At 38.3% G+C, this 24052-nt stretch overlaps 1 protein-coding gene across 4 annotated transcripts in view; it reads right to left on the reverse strand.

The window, feature by feature from the left end:
- Positions 1-831: 831 nt before the first annotated feature.
- The window catches only part of ANKRD44 (ankyrin repeat domain 44), a 381499-nt gene continuing 358278 nt past the window's right edge, over positions 832-24052 (reverse strand). Inside the window, exons 19-28 of one of the 4 annotated variants that reach the window (XM_049888893.1) lie at positions 22877-22964; positions 21592-21709; positions 19656-19872; positions 15790-15877; positions 14641-14724; positions 12628-12773; positions 12068-12150; positions 8809-8891; positions 7585-7676; positions 832-3792 (exon numbers count right to left, since the gene is read on the reverse strand). In XM_049888893.1, coding sequence (XP_049744850.1) covers positions 3734-3792; positions 7585-7676; positions 8809-8891; positions 12068-12150; positions 12628-12773; positions 14641-14724; positions 15790-15877; positions 19656-19872; positions 21592-21709; positions 22877-22964 — 1058 coding nt within the window. In that variant the 3' untranslated portion in view covers positions 832-3733. Of the gene's footprint in view, positions 5115-7584; positions 7677-8808; positions 8892-12067; positions 12151-12627; positions 12774-14640; positions 14725-15789; positions 15878-19655; positions 19873-21591; positions 21710-22876; positions 22965-24052 lie in introns of all 4 variants that reach the window. The other 3 variants (XM_049888894.1, XM_049888892.1, XM_049888891.1) reach the window with 3 other exon arrangements.

The following is a 24052-nucleotide window of genomic DNA, read 5'->3' on the forward strand; positions in this document are numbered from 1 at the left end:
GACAGAGTGCACAGAGGCACGAGTTGTGTATTTAGATCATTAACTATTCAAATTTGGACAAGGGATATAAGTTCTCTGGGACTCAGCTTCTTCATCAAAAAGATGGCAATGGACAGTACATGAAGACACTATGATTCTGTGATTGAGGGATTCGGGAAGGTCCTATCCCCAAATCTCTCTCATCAGCTGAAAATTCCATCATTTAGGAATTTGTTCCTTAGTGCTTCTAAGAGCTGTTCCCTCAAGTTACTACTCAAGGGGAGAACTTTTGGATGATGAGACATATGAAGCGAATTCTGTGCATGCGTTTAAAGACAGTGCAGAGAGGTAGGTTCTTGTGTTACCATGGAGCTGAAGGGTAGTGGTGGCAGCACCAAAGATAAACATGGTTGATTTCACAATTTGAGAACCTCACAGGCTTCCTCTTTCCTGGTATATGTGAATGAAATAACTGATCACATTTCTTCTCTTACCTTAGCTACAAGGAAGCTCACAGCAGACTCGAATTTAGTAATAGTCGCTGTGTTGAATTTTATGGTTCACATATTTCTGTGTATTCTTTTTACTTGTCTTAATTTTTCTGCTTATAGTTTATCATATTCCTTTTTATTGCAAGCCAGCTCAAATCCTTTATGGAAAAAGTTGGGGTCATAAATAAATGTAATAAACACAAACATACATGTTTAAAAATTTTTCTCTAATTGTGATGATACAAACAGAAATAGCAAATCTGAAGATACACTTGGTTATGTATTTTCAAAACTGAAAGTTAATTTGGTGTGGGGGGAAAAGGATTTAATTTAGCCCAATTTGGAAAAAAAATTACAACAATATTTGTACCGTTTTTATTTGTAAAAATAACCATCTGAATGCATTTCCATAGTATATTACAATTAAGTACTTCATTATGTTACTTGAGCATTCAGTAGTTGCCAAAGTATTAAACTGTGCTTGAGAAGGTTCAGTTTGGTTCAAAGTCATTCACTGAACTAGAAGTCATTTTCCTCATGTTTACAGTCATGACATTTACCAGTATCATTCAACTTCAATTTACATAAGAAAACATTACAGACAAAATCTCACTGAAATCATCAAACAATATTTTCTGCTATTACAAATATGTTATGCAAAATATAACACTGGCACCAGATTTGCATCATCGTGCTTTGCAAAGATATATTGCACATGCTGAAGCATAACATACGTAGACAAAACTACCAAACAAAAGATATTTGCATTGAAATTTTAGACCACTCCATAAGGAACACACAGAATTACATTTTATACACACACTCAGATTGTCACAAACGTGTTTTTTAAAATGCTTTTCCCCTATAACACTGGCCTATGGTTTACAGTTTCGTAAGAAGAAAGCGTTTTAGCAACTGCAAAATCAAACATACTTCCTATAGAACATTTTAGCATATTCATTTTCATTTCAAAGCAGGTGAAAGAGGAAAAAAGACACTTTACACAATCAAAGGAGGTTTGAAATGAAAACTCACAGGTCTTATATTGCTCTTATAACACTCAAATGAAAAAATTACAAAACATTTCACAGAACATTTTCAAAATATACAAATATAAAAAGGCACTCTAACTTCATATTACAAGACAAAAATGGGATGAGTTCTTCAACCAATGCAACAGATAAGCAAACCAAGTTGCTCAACAGTACAAAGAATAACTAGTGCAGCAAGTCCATCTGATGTTCTAATTTCATAATAAAATAATAAATCAAGTAGCTGTTTACTGCCTCAAGTACCAAAACATACTATGGTGCCCTTTTAGTAGTGACAAATAGAAATCCCCTGAGCTATTTACTGTAGAATCAGAGCAGATTTCAGGCAATTTGGAGATAGTAACGTATTTACCAAAGATAGGCAGACGCTGGCGAACAGGTAAATGCGACGGAACATGAGCCCCGTGGCTGTGGTTAAAATACAGGCTAAAAACAATGCTTAAGGTGAAAGCATTAAACAACGAAGCCTCAATTAAAAACACAATGTTTTCTTTTTTTTTCTTAGAAAGCTATGTTGCAAATGTAATTTTCTTTCTAGGAGACATTACTTAAAAAATACAGAAATTATAGTTTTTTTATCCATTTTTTTCCAAGGAAAAAAACAACTTGGTCTTTGGGGAAAGAAAGAAAAAGACAGATTCAATGAACAGTTCATCGGGTGTATGTTTTCACTTTGTTCCTTTGTCCTCCTTCTACCAATAAGAGAGTGGGGGAAAAGTCAAGATGCAGCTCTGTGGTGATAATGGCATGTGATCAGTCACTGCGTGCTGCTGCAGCATTCCTTGTTCTCTCTGCTACTCTACAGAAAAATGTTAACGCTGCTTCACCATGAAAGCAGGCATTTCCTGCCTCAAATGCCAACCGAGCAAGATTTCCATTCATTTCTAGAAAAAGACACCGCAGTATATCATACTTCTTCAACACTGGATCGTCCTTATTTTCAGTGTGTTGGTAAATATAAAGTCATTATTGCTTATAAGCAATTTATCTATTAAAAAAAAAAATCTCTAAAACAAACAAAAAGAACAGAGGAAGGAAGAGAACACAACACCAAGAATTCAAAAAAACAATGTTGGTCATTTTGAAAATTTTCAATGAAATTCATACCAATTCTATGTCTTTTGAACAAACTCTTATTTGTGAAGGGCCCAACATGAGTTTTAATTAAATTCAGGATATTAAAAGAGCAAGATTAAGGTTTTTTACAGTTAGATGAAAAATATAATACAGTATCTGAATTTTATCTAGGTATGCTAGGAACACTGTTTTAGAAAATATCTCACATACACTATAAAATAGAAATTTCCAGGGCTAAAATGGAACTGGTTATAAAACACTGACGAGTACTGCCCTAACGCAGCATGTTTCTTTCCTGTCTCTTCCTCAAGTGGAAAGTAGCGCTTGAGCTGGTGATTTCCATTTCTCCTCTCAGCACATGTGCCAGCACACGGACATTGTTTCCCATTAGGATATTGGGGCCATGTGAGATGTTTTCCATGTATTTAGGATAATTTCTGTATCCTTCTTTGGGCCACCTTTGTACATATGTTCCTCTACGCACTTGAGCTTTCACCCTGGAGAAGAGTATGAAGACTGCAGAGTCTTCTAAATTCTAAGCTGGTTGCAGACTGGGGGTGAGCGGTGGGACGCAGATCTTGATCTTGTACCTCTTCCCAACCGACGTGGAAGAACCTGAGAGGTCAGCTGGAAACCTTAGCAGTGGACATGCTGGACTTGGCCCCAGGGCTTCTGGCTAGCCTGGAGTTGCATGTGTTTGTCTGCTTTTTTGTTATCCCAAATAAGACACATAGCAATTAAAACATCAACAAACAATGGACATGTTTCCTCGGCATTTGTTTCATTTCAAATAAATATAAACACATTTACATTAAAAGTATATGAACATTTCTTTAGTTTGGCAAAAAAATAAACCGTGGTCAACACATCATCAGTTACAAATGTTCAACCATCAACTAGAAATCTGTGTCATAAGAAATGTAAAATACAACAAAGACCATTACACAAAAAGATTACATTTGCACTCCATAGAAAAGCTAATACATTTCTCACTTCCATTCTGAAGGAAAAAAATTTAAATATTCCATTTTCAACTGACGCATTTTGGTCCTTACGTATAGCTGGTTGATGAAATACGTATGTATACATATACACATATATGTGCATATGTATGTGCATATTTTTTAAAGAGTCTTATTCTTCTTTTTGTACAGCTGTTCCAAGTGCGGAACGGGGTCCATTTGACCTAGAAGCTTTGGCAGAGGGAGCAGACACAGTATTCACTATGCGGATTTCATCATCAAACAACTGGCAATTGGCTTTAATTTCCATATCACCCATTTCTATTTCTTGCTTGTGCTTCCTTTGTTCCCTTTTGCAGTCACACTTTCACTCGCTTGGCATGACCTTGACTGAGAAGCTCACGCAACATATTACTATGTTTCATCCTACATGAGATGTTTCATCCTACATTTGATGAAAAATGCTGATAGTTCTGATGTTTTCAAAAAGTTAGTATTTTTATTTAAGGATGAATTTATAAAGGTAGTTTCATTTTAAATTTGCATACTGTCTCAAAATTTTGGTGCAATATAATTTTTACCTAAAATGTTAGTAGATAGATTTGGATTCAATCACTTGGGTAAAATTAGTCACAAGCTTGTTATGGGGAGCACTAGGTGCCATACTTGTGTTAAAAAAAATAAAAGCAAGTTCGATTTTTAAATTCATCCTCAGAAAGAAGTTCTGGATATTTAAGTGCTTACTATAGAGAGGAGATGAATAGTTGGGCTCCCTTAAAAAGATTATTACAGGCATTATTTCTGAAGATGAACCCCTTTACCTTTGGCTTCTAGTGAGGAAGTAAACATCAAAGTAAGGAGAGATTTGAGGCATTTCCTATCCACCCCTTCCTTCCCCTCCCAGGGGACATGAATGTCACATTGATAGACTTCTGAGAACTCACTGGTGAGTACATGAAAAAAAAAAAACAAAAAAAACTCTTATAGAGAACAGCTTCCTCTCTGTTTCATTACCCACAAAGGAAAAAGAAATACATTTTTTATTCCTTACTTAAAATGAGAGGTAGACCTTCATAGAAATACCTTAGATCTAAGGAAAACATGGAACAAAGCAAGATCAGGGTCCATCTGTGTGAATGCTTCCCCCTACAGCATAGCTGCCCTCCCTTGGTTTGATTAATTCCTTCTTTACTGGCTTCTGGGAGTTTAGACCCACAATAATACTCGAACAACAAAATCTTGGAATTCAAGCTTCTTTCCCTTCCTCCCACATGGGTGATCAAGGAAAACGTCTACAGTCCCAAGTCAAAATGTTTCCGAATCTGAATCATTTTCATTGTACCCATCCTCCGAACCTACGTTGTTACTGCACAGGCTACCCATGCTACCCAGATTGGAGAGGGTCGTTCTGCTCAAATTGTCTTTTTTAAAACAAACGAAGTTGACAGCCGTCATTGTATTGGAAGGAGAAAAGGGCATCATGGTAGCCAAAATGAGGGCCAGGCAGTCAGCCACGTCTTTGTTAGGAGCACAAGCCAGGGCCGGGGTATGACCTGGGCGTAAATGCAGACAAGGCGGTGGTTAGTACCGGGGCGTCCAAAGGAGGCGTGAGCATTCCACAGTACATCTCGCATGACTTCACAAGTGGAGATGTATGTTGAGTTAAAATCATGCCAGGCAAAAGGAGGAGTTACTTTCTACAAGTCATGCTAGGGTAAGGCTAGACAGGCGGAAGAAACATTTTAGGGAAGTGTTTTCTTCAGCTTACATGACTACAACAAGCACTATATTATCCAAAGTTAAGCAGAATTGCAGCCTTCACCTAGTTAACAGAAACATGAGGGGGCAGGGGTGGGACACAATTCCACACAAAGAGCAACAGGACAACCAGGAGGAGGTTTCCACGCACACCATGAGCCTCGGGCTTGGCCCAGAGTAGGGCTCTCATTCTGAGAACAATGACTTTCAATCGTAGGTGATTTTTTTTTTACATGTCAGACCAGAAAAGATATTGAAAATTAGATGTCTGTAAAAGTGACAAATGCATTTTTATCACTTTATGTATACTTTATATAAAGTATTGCCAGCAATTGTGAAGACGACACAGGACCTCACATATGGCTCACATTTCATTCTACTGTACATAAGGTCATAAGCTGTGGTCGACTTGCTGGCAGCTATCTCTACATAAAGTATATATCAATTAGCTGGTTTGAGAAAAATGGACTCATTTGAGTAGATCAGCCAAAGGAATGCACTGGTTGCTTGTGATTCAAAATTTACTATCATTTAAGAGAAATTTAACAGAATTAAAAAGATATAGCCACACCACCAACAAAAGCCCCCTAATCCTAAATGTAACAGATCTGGGGAAATTGTTATGCTTGCCACGATCAGAGTTGTGTCATTCTTAACATTTAGACCTGATGGGCCCAGTTCCCACGAGAAAACTGCCTCAATGTATAAATCAGGTGCTGGGGGGAGGTGAATTCATTCATTGATTTAATTATGACCCTTATCTAACCTTTATTCTTCTAGCCTGAAAAGGTTAGCCCTCTCTCCCTGCTGGCCAAAGCTCCTACAACTGCAATAAGCCACTCACCCAATCATCTGGAGGAAGTGGCTTAATAAAACTCGACGTTTTTTTTTTCAGCAATTGACCTGATTGTTTTTTTGCCCAGTTAAGAGATTATTCCTCTCTATGGTATGATTATGATTGCAAACGAGAAAGGGCTGGTATCTTAAAACTGCATTTCACAAAGGCTCATGTGATGAAAGGACTTATGATTCTAAGTTCTGCACCAAATAGCCCCGAATGTTCCCAGGCCTTTGAGACACAGTCACAGTACCACTGGCCCAGGGCTCTAGTTCCTAAGTCTGTCATCAGAGGGACAAGCCTCAGATGCAGCAAATTTATATCTGAGAAAGGCAAAACTACTTTATTCTGTTCTCTTTGGTTATTTTGGAGAAAACTGTGGGTCCCTGCATGCCAACCATAAGGTATATCATGATGATAAGCAGGTGAGGTAAATGTGAGGTGGGAAAACCAAGGAGATGGAGTAATAGAGAATTTTCTGCTCTTCCTAGATGAGTCAGGTGGGGACAGAGCAAGGTACATGCTAGGATAAAAGGGGCTGCAAAACCAAAACTAGTAAGAGTTAGCTAATGATGTCAGTAAGGCTGCTTACTTCTGAGAAATAGGGACGAGCTGCTAATTCCAATACCTGTAATAAGCAGTTAATTGAGTTATATTAATACATTTTATTATAACACTTTAAATGCCATAATTAATGCCATATTTTAAAAACTACTTAACTCATAAATATCCAGAAGTTCCTCTTTTGCTCGCCAAGGTTAATAGGCATTGTGCTTGAAATGGTAGTTTAATACAATTCCAGTATTCATTAGCTTTCACAATTTCTTAGGATTCAGAGTAGAAAGCTTCTGCTAAGAGTTAGTTCATTTAGAAAAGGAACGTTATGTAGATGAAGAGAAGCTTTCAAGCCTAGACATTAAGAAATTTTACTCATGTTCCCAAAATTTCCATACTGGGAACATGAGTTCTGATCTATTCATTAAAATAATAATAATAGTAAGAGGTTTGATCTCAGAATGAACTGAAATGGAATCAAAGACCAAGGTTTTTACTTTGAGCCCTAGAGCATGCACTAATGACATACAATCCCTAACTCTTCAGTGTATGCAGTCAGAATTTCCAATGCCAAAGTGTTTTTTTTTTTTTTTTTAAACATGTCTTAAACCTTTTAACTACCACGCTGAGGAGTTAGAGACCAGCTGTTGACATTACATGCAAAATGGACAGCACTGGTGGACTCCAGGTAGACCATATGTTTTACAAAAAGACAGACGGGACAAGTTATCCTTGTTTGAATTCTCATACATATGGAGCTACAAAGGGGAGAGAATTCTTACTGCCTTTTAAACTGGCTCTTTCTCACTTTACTCTGGCTTCCGCCAGTACGCGGAGAGTGCCTGTAGTAACTGGTTACTTTTTCCACTTACCATTTTCATCTACAGCAAGTACACAGGCCCCTTTGGCTAGCAATTCCTCAACTACCATCTTCAAGCCATTGCGCGCAGCAACGTGGAGAGGTCTGTAAAACACAACATCAGCCGTCTACTGTGTTACATATTTGCGTGAGAAATGTGTCACTTTTGCTAACCTACATCCTTAAAAGAAAAAAGGACTTAAGAATCTCTAAATAGAATGCAAATATTTTCCTTAAAAAAAAAAAGACATTGGTGGGTCAGACCTTTTCCAGGTGATAATGATCCACCAATTCTTCCAGGTTTGGCCCAGATTTCTCTGCAGGTTTTACGAATAATCTGCATCTCAGACACTCTCAATGACAGTAGATATGAAGACAGAGGAAGAACTCAAGCTCAGGGGCATTTTGTAGTTGTAGAAGGTTCTTTTCCCCCATGATTTCTACTATGACATTTGAATCATTATTTCACACAGTTCACACAATTTGTGTCAATATCACTTACATATATCACCTCAAAACTCTTTGTTATTATTAAATGCACACAGATGTTCTCCCACATTTATAAAGAATAATGTCAAATTCAGCATATTCTGCTATACATGGCTTAAGAATTTTAAGTGAAAAAAAAAAAACCCTAATATTTCCTTGCCCTTAAAACAAATGCGTAAGTAATTTCTTAAAATGGAAAATGAAGCAGCTTTTAGTTCTTTCACACTGAGGGTTACACTGAATTATATTAAAATGTAATGAAGAGAAATAGCTTAGAAAATGTTTCAAATCTATTCTGGGAACTTGATATATCAAACTGTGATTTTCCAGTAAGAATACTAATATATTTACACAAATAGTTTCCCCAAATGTCAGCCCATAAGATTTTCTAACAGCTCACTAAATTTATATTATTTAATTTGTATGTATAAATTATGTTAAATACATAATTTATACATACAAATTAATTATTCTTAATATATAATTTATATTATTATCCTAGAAATCTCAGCAAAGAAAAACACAGGCCTTGTGAAATTCTATGGCAGCATATCAAAATTACGATTATGACTCAAAATGGCCAGCTTGGTCAGCATGCAGGTATGTGACTGTAAATTTTGTGAAGGGGAAGCCAGGTCTGTGTCTTTCCCCACCGCGTTCCCTAGCACTAGCCCGGGACATAGCAGGCTCTTAATATTTGTAGAATGTGAATCTGGGTCTGCATCAAACTTTAGACATTGATACTTACGTCTGCAGTGCATTATTTTTTGCATTAATAAGGCTCTCGTCTTGTATCTTGTCAAGTATTAACAAGGCACATTTTTCATGACCCTAGGAAAGAAAAAGATTGATAAGACACAAATTCTTGAAAAATTACTCCATTAGGCTTTAAATTGAAAATGAATTTCCTCTGCCTGAAAACATTCAGTGAGACTATTTTTCTCAGTAATTTTTTTCTTTTAGAAAGCAAATGGCTAACGAGCCACAGAAACTCTAAGATTCTGATTAAGAGTTTATGATTAAACTCTTTTAGGACTTTGATATAAAATATTAATATTTCTAAGATAACTTTTTGCATGAATGTCACACAGCTGAAACAGATGCTAGTTCAGCTGGTCAATACAGGCTAGAAGGTACTCTCTAAATCCTTCCACATTGCTTTTTAAACACAGATAAAGTTCCACCTCCTCCCCAAGCCTTTCATTGCCACTTCAGTGATCTATCTATCCTTGAAATTCCCATTACACCTATTATCTTCATCACTTATCATCGTTTACTGTCTTACATCGTTAGAGACAGTATTTCAGGAAAGTTTGTTGTTCCGCAACGAGGATGATATCTCTCTATTGATAAACTTAAGATGATCGATCATTTTTTTTTAATCAATTGATAAGCCAGAGCCCTTTCATGATTTCAAGCCTAGTGCCCCATTAAGGTATCATAGTTCTTGAAGTCTTCAGCTACTCAATGTATAGTCCACAGACCAACGGTATCAGTATCACCTGGGGCTTGTGAGAAACGTAGACTCTCAGGCTCTACCCCAGACTTACTAAATTAGATGCTGCATTTTAAGATTGCCAGGTGATTCCTTTGCACAACAAAATTTGAAAAGTAATGAATGCACTAAGCTATATCCACTAAAACACTTTACCTTGAAATGAAATTCATGAAACTGAGCACTTTTTGTAGTTTCCACGGACTTCTCAAAGCATGAAGTGAGAAAATGCAACCAGTGAAAGGAGTGGCTGAGACTTTTGTTAACACTGGGTATATATAACACCTTTAATATTATAATGATATGGAAATAGACCACCATCACTGGTGTCAACTGGCATCATACTATAATGTTATCTCATAAGGGAGACCTTAAATATAATTTTACAGATGTCCATGCAAGTTTCCTTCTGATGCACTACTGGGGGCATATAAACTGCTATAACCTTAATAGAGGGCATTTAGTGTTAAAAATGTTCATATCCTATCTAGACAGTAGACAAGAATTATCTTAGGTGAAGGGAAGGACAACACACAATACAGGGCAAGTCAGCATCGCTGGACTAAACCAAAAGCTAAGAAGTTCCTGAACACATCCAAACACTTTGAGGGACAGTGTAGCAGGGGCAGTGGTCTGGGGACCATGGTTTCAGAGGACATCTAGGTCAATTGGCATAACAAGGTTTACTAAGAAAATGTTCTACATCCCACTTTGGTGAGTGGCATCTGGGGTCTTAAAAGCTAGCCAGCGGCCATCTAAGATGCATCAATTGGTCCCAACCCACCTGGAACAAGGAAGAATGAAGAACACCAAAGACACAAGGAAAATGAGCCGAAGAGAAAGAAAGGGCCACATAAACCAGAGACTCCATCAGCCTGAGACCAGAAGAACTAGATGATGCCCGTCTACCACCAATGACTGCCCTGACAGGAAACACAGCACAGAGTACCTGACGGAGCAGGAGAAAAGTGGGGTGCAGAACTCAAATTCTAGTAAAAAGACCAGACTTAATGGTCTGACTGAGACTGGAAGAACACCAGAAGGCATGGCCCCCGGACTCTCTGTTAACCCAGAACTAAAACCATTCCCAAAGCCAACTCTTCAGGCAAAGAACAGACTGGATTATATGACTCGTGAAGGCTGTGCTTCTTAGTTCAAATAGATACGTAAGACTAAATGGGCAGCTCCTGTCCGGAGGCGAGATGAGAAGGCAGAAAGGGATCGGAGCTGGTTGAATGGACATGGGAGATCCAGGGTGGAAAGGAGGAATGTATAGTCACATTATAGGGATAGCAACGAGGGCCACATAACAATGTGTGTATAAATTTTTGTCTGAGAAAATAACTTGAGCTGTAAACTTTTACCTAAAACCCAGAACCACCCAGTGCCATCGAGTCAATTCCGACTCATAGCGACCCTGTAGGACAGAGTAGAACTGACCCATAGAGCTTCCAAGGAGCGCCTGGTGGATTCAAACTGCTGACCTTTTCGTTAGCAGCTGTAGCTCTTAACCACTACGCCACCAGGGTTTCCAAAGGAATGGTTAAGGATCCCTCAAAAAGAATTTCTCTGCAATAGCATTATTTATAGTAGCTTATCTCTGGAAACATACTATATGTCTAACAACAGAAGATGGGTAAATAAATGATGACACATTCCTAAAGTGAAATACCACACATCTTTTAAAACACCATAAAATACAACATCTTAAAGAAAGATATCCATGATATAGTATTTAGTAACAAAAGCAGGTTGTACAACAGTATGATCTCATTTTTGTAAAATCATGTTTATATATACATATACATAGTTTGGAAACTCTGGTGGTGTAGTGGTTAAGTGCTATGGCTGCTAACCAGAGGGTCAGCAGTTCGAATCCGCCAGGCGCTCCTTGGAAACTCTATGGGGCAGTTCTACTCTGTCCTATAGGGTCGTTATGAGTCGGAATCAACTCGATGGCACTGGGTTTATACACAGTTTTATAGAAGCAGGAACCTTGAGCTACATGCGAACACATGCTATAAAAAACCAAACCAAACCAAAAAACACGTTCTTTGTACTGAACTATGCATCAGAAAAAAAGGAGGGTAGAAATGCATATAGATTCATTCATTTGGCTTAGAGCAGAATCTTTTTGGCTGTGTTATTACAACGCCTTCAAATGGAACAAAATGAAAACATGTAGGAAGAGTTTCTATTTTAGAAGCCATATTACTAAGATCCTAACCCATGTTTCAAACCAAAATGTGGTACCACAACCACGGAGATAGATACAATGACAGCTTCAAGACAGACTGTAGCAAAGGTTTCACAAAGCTAACACCATAAAAAGTACATCCTTGTTAACCCCTGGGTTTCTGTCCTTTCCTTATTCCCGTTATAGTTGATAACATCCTGTGAAATACATACTTTTTACTTAAGAGCCATGATCCACACTTCTGAGATAAAGACTTTAAGAGGTATTATTATTATTACTATATCAAGTAACAGTGTTTTAAATTCCTTTACATACTTTACTACTAGCCAAATGTAACGGTGTATTCAAGTCCTTATCCTTTATAGTCAGGTCAGCCTGGCCACTGTTCACCAAAATATCTACAGAAAAAGCCAAAAGAGGGTTACTTACACCAGATGTTAATCACATGCATTTTGAAGAAGTTACTACAAAAACAATATATTTAAATTAGTACAGCTCATACAACTCATATCTCATTGTTTTTTTTTCTTTTTAAAGGAACAATTTATTGCCATATAAGATTGAGGGCATTAACTTTGTCTTTACAGTTTCATTATACCCAGATAAAAAGATTCTTTGTTATACTTGGTTTCCAAATATTGAGACATTTCACTGCAGAAAGACTGGTTCATTTTGACAAGGTCCACCAATAATCAAGTAACGGGAGACTGAAGATAATTGAGCAACTAAAGAAGAAAGTTGAGCAGGTGGCTTAAGTAAAACTATTAGTGGCCTTTTTTTTACTTCTTTTTATACCAAGAGAACAAGTGATTTTTTGGTTTTACAGCATTCTGATTTTTGAGTATAAATGCAAAACCCACACGGTAAATACCTACCCACAGCGCCTGCCTGCCCGTTCTCAGCAGCCACCATCAGTGCCGTTTTCCCTGAATTATCTGCTGCGTTCACTTCAGCACTGTGTCTCAGAAGAAGCTGCACGCATTCCACGTGATCACCAAAGGCTGCCGCATGAAGGGGCGTTCTAGGGATTTAAAACAGTATGGTTTTAGTTTCCTTTAAACATAAAGCACTTTCTTTCAGATACAAGGGCAGGGTGTTGCCTTAAGGATTTAAAACTGCTCACTTTACAGAGATGATGGTCAAAATCTCTCTAACGTTCACACAGGGTGGACAATGAGGTATCCTCTCTGTAAATGGTGCCCCCTAGATTTGGGGCCTGTATTGGTGGCCCTGATAATGAATTTACCATTATTAAAACTAGTTGCTGTCCAGTTGATTTGGACTCATGGTGACACCATGTGTGTCAGAGTAGAACTGTGCTCCATAGCTTTCAATGGCTGATTTTTTGGAAGCAGATCACCAGGCCTTTCTTCCAACATCCCTCTGGGTGGACATGAACCTCCAACCTTTTGGCTAACAGCCAATAGCATTAAATGTTTATATCATCCAGGGACTCCTTATCATCTCTAACCAAAAAAAAAAAGAACAAACCCATTGCCATCAAGTGTATTCCTCCTCATAGCGACCTTATAGGACAGAGTAAAACTGCCTCATGGGCTTTACAGAAGCAGACTGCCACACCTCTCTCCCATGGAGCAGCTGGTGGGTTCGAATTCCCAACCCTTCATGAGCAGTCAAGTGCTTAACCACTGCACCACTGGGGCTCCTTTACCATTTCTACTAACCATTTTGGGTTTTTCCCCAATTCTTTTTAATTGTTTCTATAGTCCAACATTTCAACATTTTCTATCTGCATCTAACCGTTTTTTAGATTTCTTTTTCTACCCTACTTGTCACCTATAACATTGTGTCCTTGTCCTTTTTTCTTCCTCCATCTTTGCCCTTCTTAATATGCATACACTGAACCCTTTCCTTCAAAGTATTGTCATCAGGATAACCCTTTAATCCTGAATTACCAGTGACTCCACTCTTATCTTTGATACCTTCTATTCGAAGATACTTTCAGAAGTAAACCTTTAATTTATAGATAATTGGCTGTTTACATGCTAAAAAAAACCAAAGCCCATATCATCTAATGTAGATGTTTAATTTCTTTGAGGGGACAATTTGGCATTATCTGTCAAAATTAAAAACTACTGACCTTTTGACCAAGGAATTTCACTTCCGGAATCCCTGGGGGCTGCAAACAATGAATGCACTTGACTGTTAGCCAAAAGGTTGGAGGTTTGAGTTAACCCAGAAGTGCCTTGGAAGGAAGGCCTGGCAGTCTACTTCTGAAAAAGCAGCCATTGAAATTACTCTGGAGCACAGTTCTACTCTGACACATATGGGTTTCCATGGATCAGAATCGATTTGATGGCAACTGGTAAGTGGTAATTTCTCTTCTAAGACTCTATCTCCCAGTTACACTTGATCATGTGTACAGACACACATATGAGAATGTTTACTGCACCACTGTTTGTGATAGACAAGTATTAGAAACAACCTAAATATTCTTTAATAAAAGGAAGGCTGAACAAATTGTAGTATATCCATTCAATGGAATAATACGGTTTTAAAAAGAATGCTGTAAATCTACGTGTTTTGACATGAAAAGACCTCTAAGATATACTAAAAGCAGAGCATTGCCATTGTACATGCATATATACTTATATATGTTTGTAGAGATATATGGAAAATATTTGGGAGAATAAAACAATCTGGAAAAAAGAGTTCCCAGTGGCATTCTCTGGGGAAAAAGCTAGGGCTTCTGGGCTAAAAGGGAAATTTCCTATAATTTTATGCCCTTTGTTATATTTCATTTTTAAAAGCCATACTTACATGTTACTTTTTCAATTAAAAAATATTAGATGTTTGGCTAGTCTGCAACCACAAAGCAGAGACTACCATTTGTCAGGAAAAAGGCATGCTATCTCAGATTCACTTACCTTCCTTTATCATCTCTACAACTGACAATACTGGAATCTATGGCCCCAAGCAGCAGTGAGGCACAGCTCTCATGATCATTTATTCTAAAATGAAAATGGATTTTAAATTAAAAAATCTCATTCTTGTTAAAAATTTATATATCCTCTCCTACCCCATCTTCCCATGCACTGTGTATTTAACAATCTGATACATTTTAAAAAATCTGATGCATAACATCTGTGGTCTATTTATTCAGTGGCAAACACTCTGTAACCCCTAGCACTTTTTTAGAGACCCAGGTAGGAGTTTACTGCATAGCACTTATGCAAGGCACCATGTTCGGTGTTTTGGGAATACGAAAGCCATGGTTCCTTCAGATTTAAATCACACCTAATCTTTATCACTTATCCCTTCTTTTTGATCCAATTTATGCCTCCAATATCTTTCCAATCAAATAATCCAGCTTCATGTGAAGCCCTGAGACAGAGTAAAGATAAAGTACCCCTGGGTCTCGGGCCCCCAGGCTGACTGCGGACCCTTAGATGAACTTGAGCCTCCAGGCTGACCACAGGCCCCATGTGACCATGCTCCCCATGCTGACCATGGAAGTCTGAGGTAAAGTCACTGGGCTGTCTTTATAAGCAGCAACTTCACCCGCAGAGCACACTAACAATGGCCCATGTTATGAGGCTAGAGCAAAAATTACATTTACCAAGAAACATTTACAAAGTATGAAGAATGGAGAATTACAATACATGGAATGTCTTCCTGGCATAAAAATGTCTTTCAGATCATCCATAGGCATATTGTTCCTAATCTGACTTATTTTTAGAATCGGGCAGACAAATGTGAGTTACATCTGAACAAGAGCTTTTCACATTTGGGTAATGTGCCTCCCAGTTCACCCCTTCACAAAGCCTCCCTATGCAGGTGTGTGAGCCAGCTCGGAGCTGTGGCACTTCCCTTAAAAAAAAAAAAAAAGCTCCTGGAAAATCATTAACATTAGGGACCACACTTTGCTATCAGAGCTATCTGTCTTGAGCAGCAAAAATGGAATATATTGGTCTTATCTGAAATCGAAATGCTTTTTCTTTCTCTAAAAGGCAATTTCTCCATGTATAGTTAAAAGAATTCAAGCAGCACCATTAACTTCCAGCATTTCTACTTACACCGCACAGTGCAACGGAGTAAAGGGATTACCGATAAACTTGCGAAAACATTTTTGCTCCAAAAGTACCTCTAGACAGTTTTCATTACCTGCAAGGAATCAAAAGAATTTAGGGAGTTTCTAAGAAAGAAACTTTGCTCAACCCAATCTATTTTCTTTTCATTAAGTAATAAATTCTGGCTTATGAATTTTCCTGAATTGGCTGAATGTTCATTCTCCATTGACTAAAACTCATAAAATGCCAAAATGTTATTAACTGGGGTTTTTTTTAGGCTCACAGATACACTGAGACATAATGAACAAATGAAAGACTGAAGGCCATATGGTCTGCTGGAGAGAGACAGAAAAGAGGCCTCATTTGCAAGCAGCATAGATTCTTTGTTACTCTCAACTCTTTAGTAGATAAAAGTGCCTAACATAGGCATGCCTCAGTTTTCCCACATTTACGCTAGGAAATGTATTTTCACCTATACAAACAGGTTTACTTATAATTATGCACCCTAGTATAGAGGAGGAGTCCTCGTGGTGCAGTGATTAAGTGCTCACCTACTAACCAAAAGGTCTGTAGTTTTAAATCAACAGCTGCTCCGTGGCAGCCTGCTTTGTAAAGACTTAGAACCTTGGAAGCCCTAAGGGGCAGTTCTACTCTGTCCTGAATTGAATCGACAGCAATGGGTTTTTTTTTTTTTTTTTAAGTGTAGAGGAGAAGATGTAATCGATAGAAAAACAGTATTTGAGATAATGCATATAAAAGGGTTTTGATTATAAAATATTGTATAAATGTTTTAAATGGCCCAAGAACAGTGCTTGGCACATCATAGGCACCAAATCGGTATTTTTTCCAGGAATGGATGAATGGATCTGAGGAGTTATTGTCAATAAAATGACAGGTAGTTTCCAAATCACCTGATTTTGAGTTAAGGTCCTAGCTCTGTCACTCTACTTGTTATGTGGACTTGGGCAACTTACTTGAGATCTCTGAGACTTGGTTTCCCATATCAAAATGGAACTAGGAATACTTGTCCTACCTATTCTACAAGATGATGAGAGCTTTACTTGGTAGAAGAATGAAACGTGGTTTGTGAAGTGATGTACAATTTTAAGGCAGAAAAGCATTGCTAATTGGCTTTGGAATATAGGTTGTTGTCCCAGGACCTCTTTTTGGCTGAGCTCAGTGCTAAATTAGTAAAAGTTCCCTTGTGATCTATCTGAGAATGATGCCGATTGGAAATTTTAAGTAAAAATTCGTGCACTAAAAAAGAAAAGGTGAAATTTCCTTAGGAGGATTAAAAGGCATATGAAGCAATGCATATAAAACCAAAAAAAAACCAAAAAAACAAACCCAGTGCCGTTGAGTCGATTCATATAAAGCACTCCTAATTTCAGACAAGTTATATGGTTTAGCTTTCCAACTACCTCCACTCCTCACTCACATGGTCCCAGACACTTCAATCTCCCTAATAGTATGACTAGAATCCCCCACAGAACCTAATTTAGCGCAGCATCCTCACATACCATTCCTTGTGGACTATATGAATCCCAGCCTAAAGCTCTGTATGTAGGTAGAACTGAGGATCCCTGAGCTACTTTCACTATTTCCAAATGCCCAGTGAAGGGAATTCTGAGGAGATGGGAGAGGACTTCTCTTCCTTACCTGCTAGCACCTGGTTAGGCCTAAGAACAGAGAGATGGCTGTGTTCCCAACTCCCCCCAGGTGCAGAGAATACCAGCTGTGGCAGGTTTACCACCTGCCATTATAACAAACACTCGCTGCATCTTTTCACTCCTGTAGGTTCTCCACTGCCAGACAGATCTCACAGCTTGACCAAAACGGGGATTGGGAGTTCTAGGAGCCCAGGTGGTGCAACGGTTAAGCACTCAGCTGCTAACTAAAAGTTTGGCAGTTCAAACCCACCCAGCAACTCCACGGGAGAAAGACCTGGTGATCTGTTTCCATAAAGATTTCAGCTTAGAAAACCCTATGGGGCAGTTCTACTCTGTCACATGGGGTTGTTAGGAGTTGAAAATTGACTCGATGGCACCTAACAACAACCCATACATAGGTAAAGAAAAATCACAATCCTCTGATGGCAGGAAAGGAGAGAAACCAAGTTGATTAAGTAGAAAATCTAGCTCTTATTGAGGCAGTACCAACAGAAAAAAAAAGGACTATAATGAAAACAATGAGATGTCTTAAATTGATATAATTAAGCACACAAAAACCCTTTCTGGAACTAACAATCATAGTTTCTAAATTTAAAAATTTAACAAAAGAATTGAAAAGGTAAAAATAAAATTACAAAAGCAGACTAAGAAATATATGGGAAAATATCCATACAATCTTTGGAGTGGGAGGCTTTCTTAAGCAAGAAATGGAAACCTAGATATCATAAAAGAAAAATCTGACAGATTCAACTACATGAAAGTTCAAAATCTCCACATGGAAAAAGACATCACAAACAAGGAACAAAGACAAATGGTAGACTGACTGAGACAGAGAAAACATCTGCAGCACACATAATACACAAAAGATTCTTATCTCCAAGACAGAATGCTCCCCACAAAAATATGAGAAATGATAAACAACAGAAAAAAATGAGCAATGGATGGAAAAGGTAATTTCCACAAGAGAAAATGCAAATAACCAATAAATATACTATTAGACAGGGAAATGCAAATTAAAACAATGAGATAACCTTTTTTTCTTCCCCTTCAAATTGACAAAAATAAAGTTGATACTATCTTGGGCTGACAAAGGTATGGGAAAATAATAACTTTTATATACACATTTGGTGGAGTAATAAATTACTTTATCCTTTTTGCAAAGTAATATGGTACAATTTATTAAAATTAAAATTGCACATGTATTGCATATGCCCTTCAATTATTTTACTTCTAGGAACTTATATGACAGAATTGAAAGCACCATAATATGAACAGACACACACTGCAACATTGTAACAGAAAACATTCTGAAAAGAATCTGAAAGTCCATAAATTGGGATCTGGTGGAATATAGTCTGATATATGTATGTATGATAATATACAACTATTAAAAAGACCAATCTATATACATGTTGACTTGTAAGGATTATTTACTTAACATAAATAAACAACAACAAAAAAGCTATAGTTAAATCAAAGTTATATCATTACAGGATAATATTTTATACTTTTAGTTTCAAAAACTAGATGTACATATATTTGTAAAGAAAAAAGTATGAAAGATATACACCAAATTACATCAGAAAGAGAGATTGAAGATGGCGACTTAATTTTTATTACTTTACATGCTTCAGTATTTTTGAATTATCACAATTAACATGCATTTCTTTTTCTACTGAAAGAAGTGAAATAATTGTTTTAAAACTCCCAAATAACAAGTACAACAAAATAAATGGGAAATATGAGGCAAAAAAAGGAATACCAAAAGGCAAATCATGTATTTACTAGTAATCAATTGTAACAGGCTATTACATTATACACACACACACATATATGCTGTATTATTATAATTCCATGTGGGATCATCCCTGGCAATTTCATGTAGATCAGAAGCTCTGATTAAAATTGGTTATTTCAGTTAATTAAAAGTTCTGAATAGGCGTTATGTTTACTGAATAACAAAAACTGGAAAGTGAGTTTTTACTCAATTAAGGTATCTTTTAAAACAGTGGCCATGAGGGAAAACTAAAAAAAAAAAGAAAAAGGTGTCTTGGGTGTAAAAAGATTGGAACCTATGGTTTACAGCATCAGGCTATTTCCTCATCGCCACTGAGATCACACATCTGATCAGATATGATACGGATCTCTGTGGTGCCACTGAAGGAAAATCTAGTGGAATCAGTCAAATGACCAAGAACTCACCATTGTAACAAGCCCAGTGCAGTGGGGTGTAGCCTTGATTATCTTGGAAGGAACAGTCCTCTTCGGAAAGCGCCATCTGGAGCAGCTCACTGAGCCACGTGGCGTGGCCACGAGCGGCTGCGTAGTGCAGGGGCGTCCTCCCTCTGCAATCTTTACAGAGAATTGACACTTCTTGTTCCAGCAGCATTTGCACACATTCCTCATGTCCCGTCATAATCTGATGAATAGCAATTAAAAACTCAAAACAGTCCTCAAATAAGCAGGAAACTCAGAAAGTGAGGTTATCCCCTAAGTGAGGCTGACTAACAGTAAGCAGACATAGACCTGGGCTTAAGAAAAGCAGGCTCTGCCTACTTTAGAGAAGAGAGGCAGGACAATCCCTACAAGATCCATAAAGGGAATGCCCATGAACACTACCATTTTGGAAACTTTTCTTGACTCTCCAAACATAACCAAGAAAAGTATCATGACATAGTTGGATATATTGGCTTTAGAAACAAGAAGATGTGAATTAAATCCAGGATCCCCCCTTATAAACCTTGGACAAGTCATTCTGCCTGTCTGTGCCTCACTTCATTCACCTGTAAATGGAATAGTAATAATGACCTCACGAGTTGTTGATGTAAAGGCTTCCAACCTGCAGTATGGCCCACAGGCAGTGCCCAAGAAATTCGAACCATACTTATGACATTGACCACTTAGTGTTCCTCTTTTTTTTCAATTGTCAGGATGCTGGACACTATCCAAAAATAGTGATTTTATTATTTCTGCTTTTTGGTTCATTTAGTTTATTTGCCATGTTTTAAAAAAACAGTTCAACAGGTGTGTGCAAAGAACTGTCCACAGGGATACATATTTCAGCATCATTTGTAAGAAAGAACAATTACAAACTGTATCACTATTCAAAACTGGAAATCACTGAAATAAATTATAGCACATGCACACAATGGAGCGTTTAAAATGATGGTGTGGTGCAGGTAATGCTATTTAGCTATCTGCATCTCCTCCTAATGGAATTAGCTTTGCCCTTCCCCAAAGCATGCTGGGGGTGAACTCAGGATATGGTACAAGGCCGGGAGTGGCAACCCTGGGCCAGTGGCCAAGGCCAAGGCCAAAGGCAAGGAACACCTTAGCAACAAGAAAAAAAACATCTGGGCCTGGATGTGAAGTCCCTGGGAATGCTGGCTGCCCAGGACTTGGGAGGATAAACAATAAGCCTTTGTCCCCAGATGGAATGGTATATAAGCTTTGTCCCCTGCTAGGTGGTTGTGAAGCGCTGAATTGGTCCAGCTGTTGCCATGAACCAACTGTCCCGTAAGTAAGCTCCCAAATAAACCATATGTCATGATCGCTGCTTCCAGAGTTTTTCTTTGGTCTCTTGGAGACATGGCTGACCTTGGTCCGGGTGCCACTGGGTTGTTACACAACATGCAGAAAAATACTTAGTGACATGGAAAAAAGGTCCATCATATACGAAGAGAAAAAAGTGGTTCCAAAATAGTGTTTTCAGTACTTTTCTTTTTTATTAAAAGAAAATCTATAACAGAAAAAAGATTGGAAATACATATGCCTAAAAGTGGTTCTCTCCAGGAGGTAGGATTACTGGCCATTGTGATTTTCTTCTCTGTGCCTTTTTATATTTTGCAATTTTTGTGTGATGTAAATGTATTTTGTAATCAGAAAGCAGAACCAATTCCACCAACAGTAGGTGTTCACGTATCATTACAATCTAACATGAAATCTCAAGAGTAGGATCTGAGAGCAGCTGTCATATTTTACCTTTGCAAAAGATTTTGTAATTTCTTTTTGACTGACTGGGGCTAATTTGATAGTGTAGGAAACAATCTTTTTTTACTAAAAATTCATATTGAAAGAAAAAAAAGGAAGCAAGCTCACTGCAAAGTTGCTTGACCAAAGCTGAGGAGGAGGTACATACCCCTCTGTGTAAAGCTGTGCATCCCATGATATCAACAGCATCTACTTTTGCTTCCTTTTCAAGTAACAACGAAACAGCATCAATGTGGCCATACGCTACTGCAAGCATCAGTGGGGTTCTAGGAAGAGAGGTAAGTTAGGTTTTCAAAAAGGAGATAAAAAATAATCAGTTCCAGTGGGAGGATTTTTTTTTTTTTTTTAATCTTGACAACTTAATATTTTCTGAGTGTTTCCAATGTGGTACATGCTATATGGAACCAGCCATCTACCTCTGGTATCTAATGGCCATGTGGAATGGTGGACTGTTCAATAGGGTAGAGCAAGGGCAGGTTCATTAGAAAAATGTTCATGTTAATCCTATCATTTTCAGAGCTGTGTAGCTAGGTAGCAATTGGCTAGGGAGTGGTGTGTGTGTGTGTTGAGACAGAGGAGGTGGGGCTCTGACTCAGACACTAACTCATACACCTTACACCTGGGGTGAGTCACCAGTGCATTTCTGCTCAGCATTTCTTAATTGTGAGAAATGATTGGGTGGGAAATGGGCCAAAAGATGGAAGAATTTTGGGGAAAAAAAAACTCAAGCAAGGATAAAAATATGAAGGATTTTTATGTTGAAGGTAACCTATTGAAGTCTTTTCTATTAAAATTAATTACTAAATAAAAAAAATGGGAATGTAGCAGATTCTGAGGACGGTAAAACAAGTAGTAATAGGGAACAAGGAAGGGAATATAAAAGAGGGCCAAGATACAAGGCCATAGCTATGAAAACGTGGCTCTTTTTCATCAAGATATGCACAAGTCACTGTAAAAAAAAAAAAAAAAAGATATGACGTGCAGCAGTGTGTGAGCACCTGTGTGTGCACGCACACACATACACCATGATTTTCTTAGATATATACTCTAGCTTTTTTTATACTCTAGCACATAGCCAACTTATTATTCTAGGGTCCTCACTCATGAGTTTCACCCACGTAGATACCCTCAGCAGTCCTTGGGTGATGCAAATGGTTAATGCACTCAGTTGCTAAGAGTAAGGTCGGAGCTTGAAGTCCATCCAGAAAGACCTGGTGGTCTCCTTACAAGAAATCAGCCATTGAAAATCCTATGGAGCACTACTCCTGGGATCCCCATGAGTCAGAATGGACTCGATGTCAACTGGTGATGGTGGTAGTGGATATACCCTCAATCTAGAACACAGCAGTGAGGCCTCCCAGCTGTTTAGCAAATTAACCAATTATCTGTTGTTTTTGAAATGTCAACCCAAGTCCACGTGGGAGAACACTTACTGTCCTTTGGCATCTTTCACATCAACCACTTCTGGGTTGTCTGCAATTTCTAGTAATAGCCGCAAACACAGTGTGTGACCATTAATTACTGAAAAAGAAAATAATGAACATTCTTTTAACAGATCAGTATTATGTATCTCTCCAGTGCAAAATTTACTTGGGCTCCAAATGAGTGGTTTTCAATTGTTGCTGACAGATATTTCAGGTTTCCAGTTCATGATAGCTTCTGGGCACAGCGTGCTGGAATGTTTACTATCTTCCCCTTTCCTCCAACCAGGGAACTTTTGGTCCTCACCTTCCTTTGCTGTTTCCTGTATTGGAGAGGTTTTCTTAAATTGGGTCCTGACATGATCCTAATCTCCTTGTACAGGACTGATAATCTCTCCCAACTTTTCAGCTACACTTTTTGTTTCTCTAAGAACCAAAAAAAAAAAAAAATTCATTGTCGTCGAGTCAATTCCAACTCATGTTGACCCTATAGGAAAGAGTAGAACTGCCCTGTAGGGTTTCCAAGGAGCAGCTAGTAGACTTGAACTTCTGAGCTTTTGGTTCACAGCCATAGCTCTTAACCACTGTACCACCAGGGCTCTGTTCCTGTAAGAGAGTCACCAAATTCTATATAATCATCCCATGTTCAACCTGCCTCCATCCTTTTATTAAAAAAAATGTGGAAGGGGAAGGAAAAGGGAGGGGGTGGAGTGGTGCCTGAAAAGGAGGGAAGAAGGAGGAGGAGGAGGAGGAGAGACAGGAAAGGGAAACTAGGGAAGAGAGAGGAAAGCAGGCTTTACCTCTTGTTCAGGTCATCTTACGTAAGGAGCTAAGACATTCAAGCAACAGTTCCAACTGATTAGTGGTGGCCTTAGAGCAAAACCTCAAGCTGAAAAGGTGTAAACTATTCATTTTTTAGCTATGCCCTGCCAAGCCCAGCTTTGTCTCACGCTAGCTCAGCCTGCTCATTGATGGACTGGCTCTCTCCAGGGACTCAGATGGGCCCCCAGTGGCTGGAGGATGCCTGAGTTCCAGGATTCCTTAAACTACAGCCTATCATGTCTTTGCCTTCCAGAGTGTCTCAAGCATTCTGTAGGTGGGGCTCCCACTGCCTCCCTCCTCTCCTCTCCCCTCCTCTGCCCTGCTCTTATTCAGGCACCCTCAGAGCCCTTTCCTTTTGGCTGCCCT

Source organism: Elephas maximus, chromosome 6, assembly GCF_024166365.1.
Source record: "Elephas maximus indicus isolate mEleMax1 chromosome 6, mEleMax1 primary haplotype, whole genome shotgun sequence".
Classification (NCBI taxonomy): domain Eukaryota; kingdom Metazoa; phylum Chordata; class Mammalia; order Proboscidea; family Elephantidae; genus Elephas; species Elephas maximus.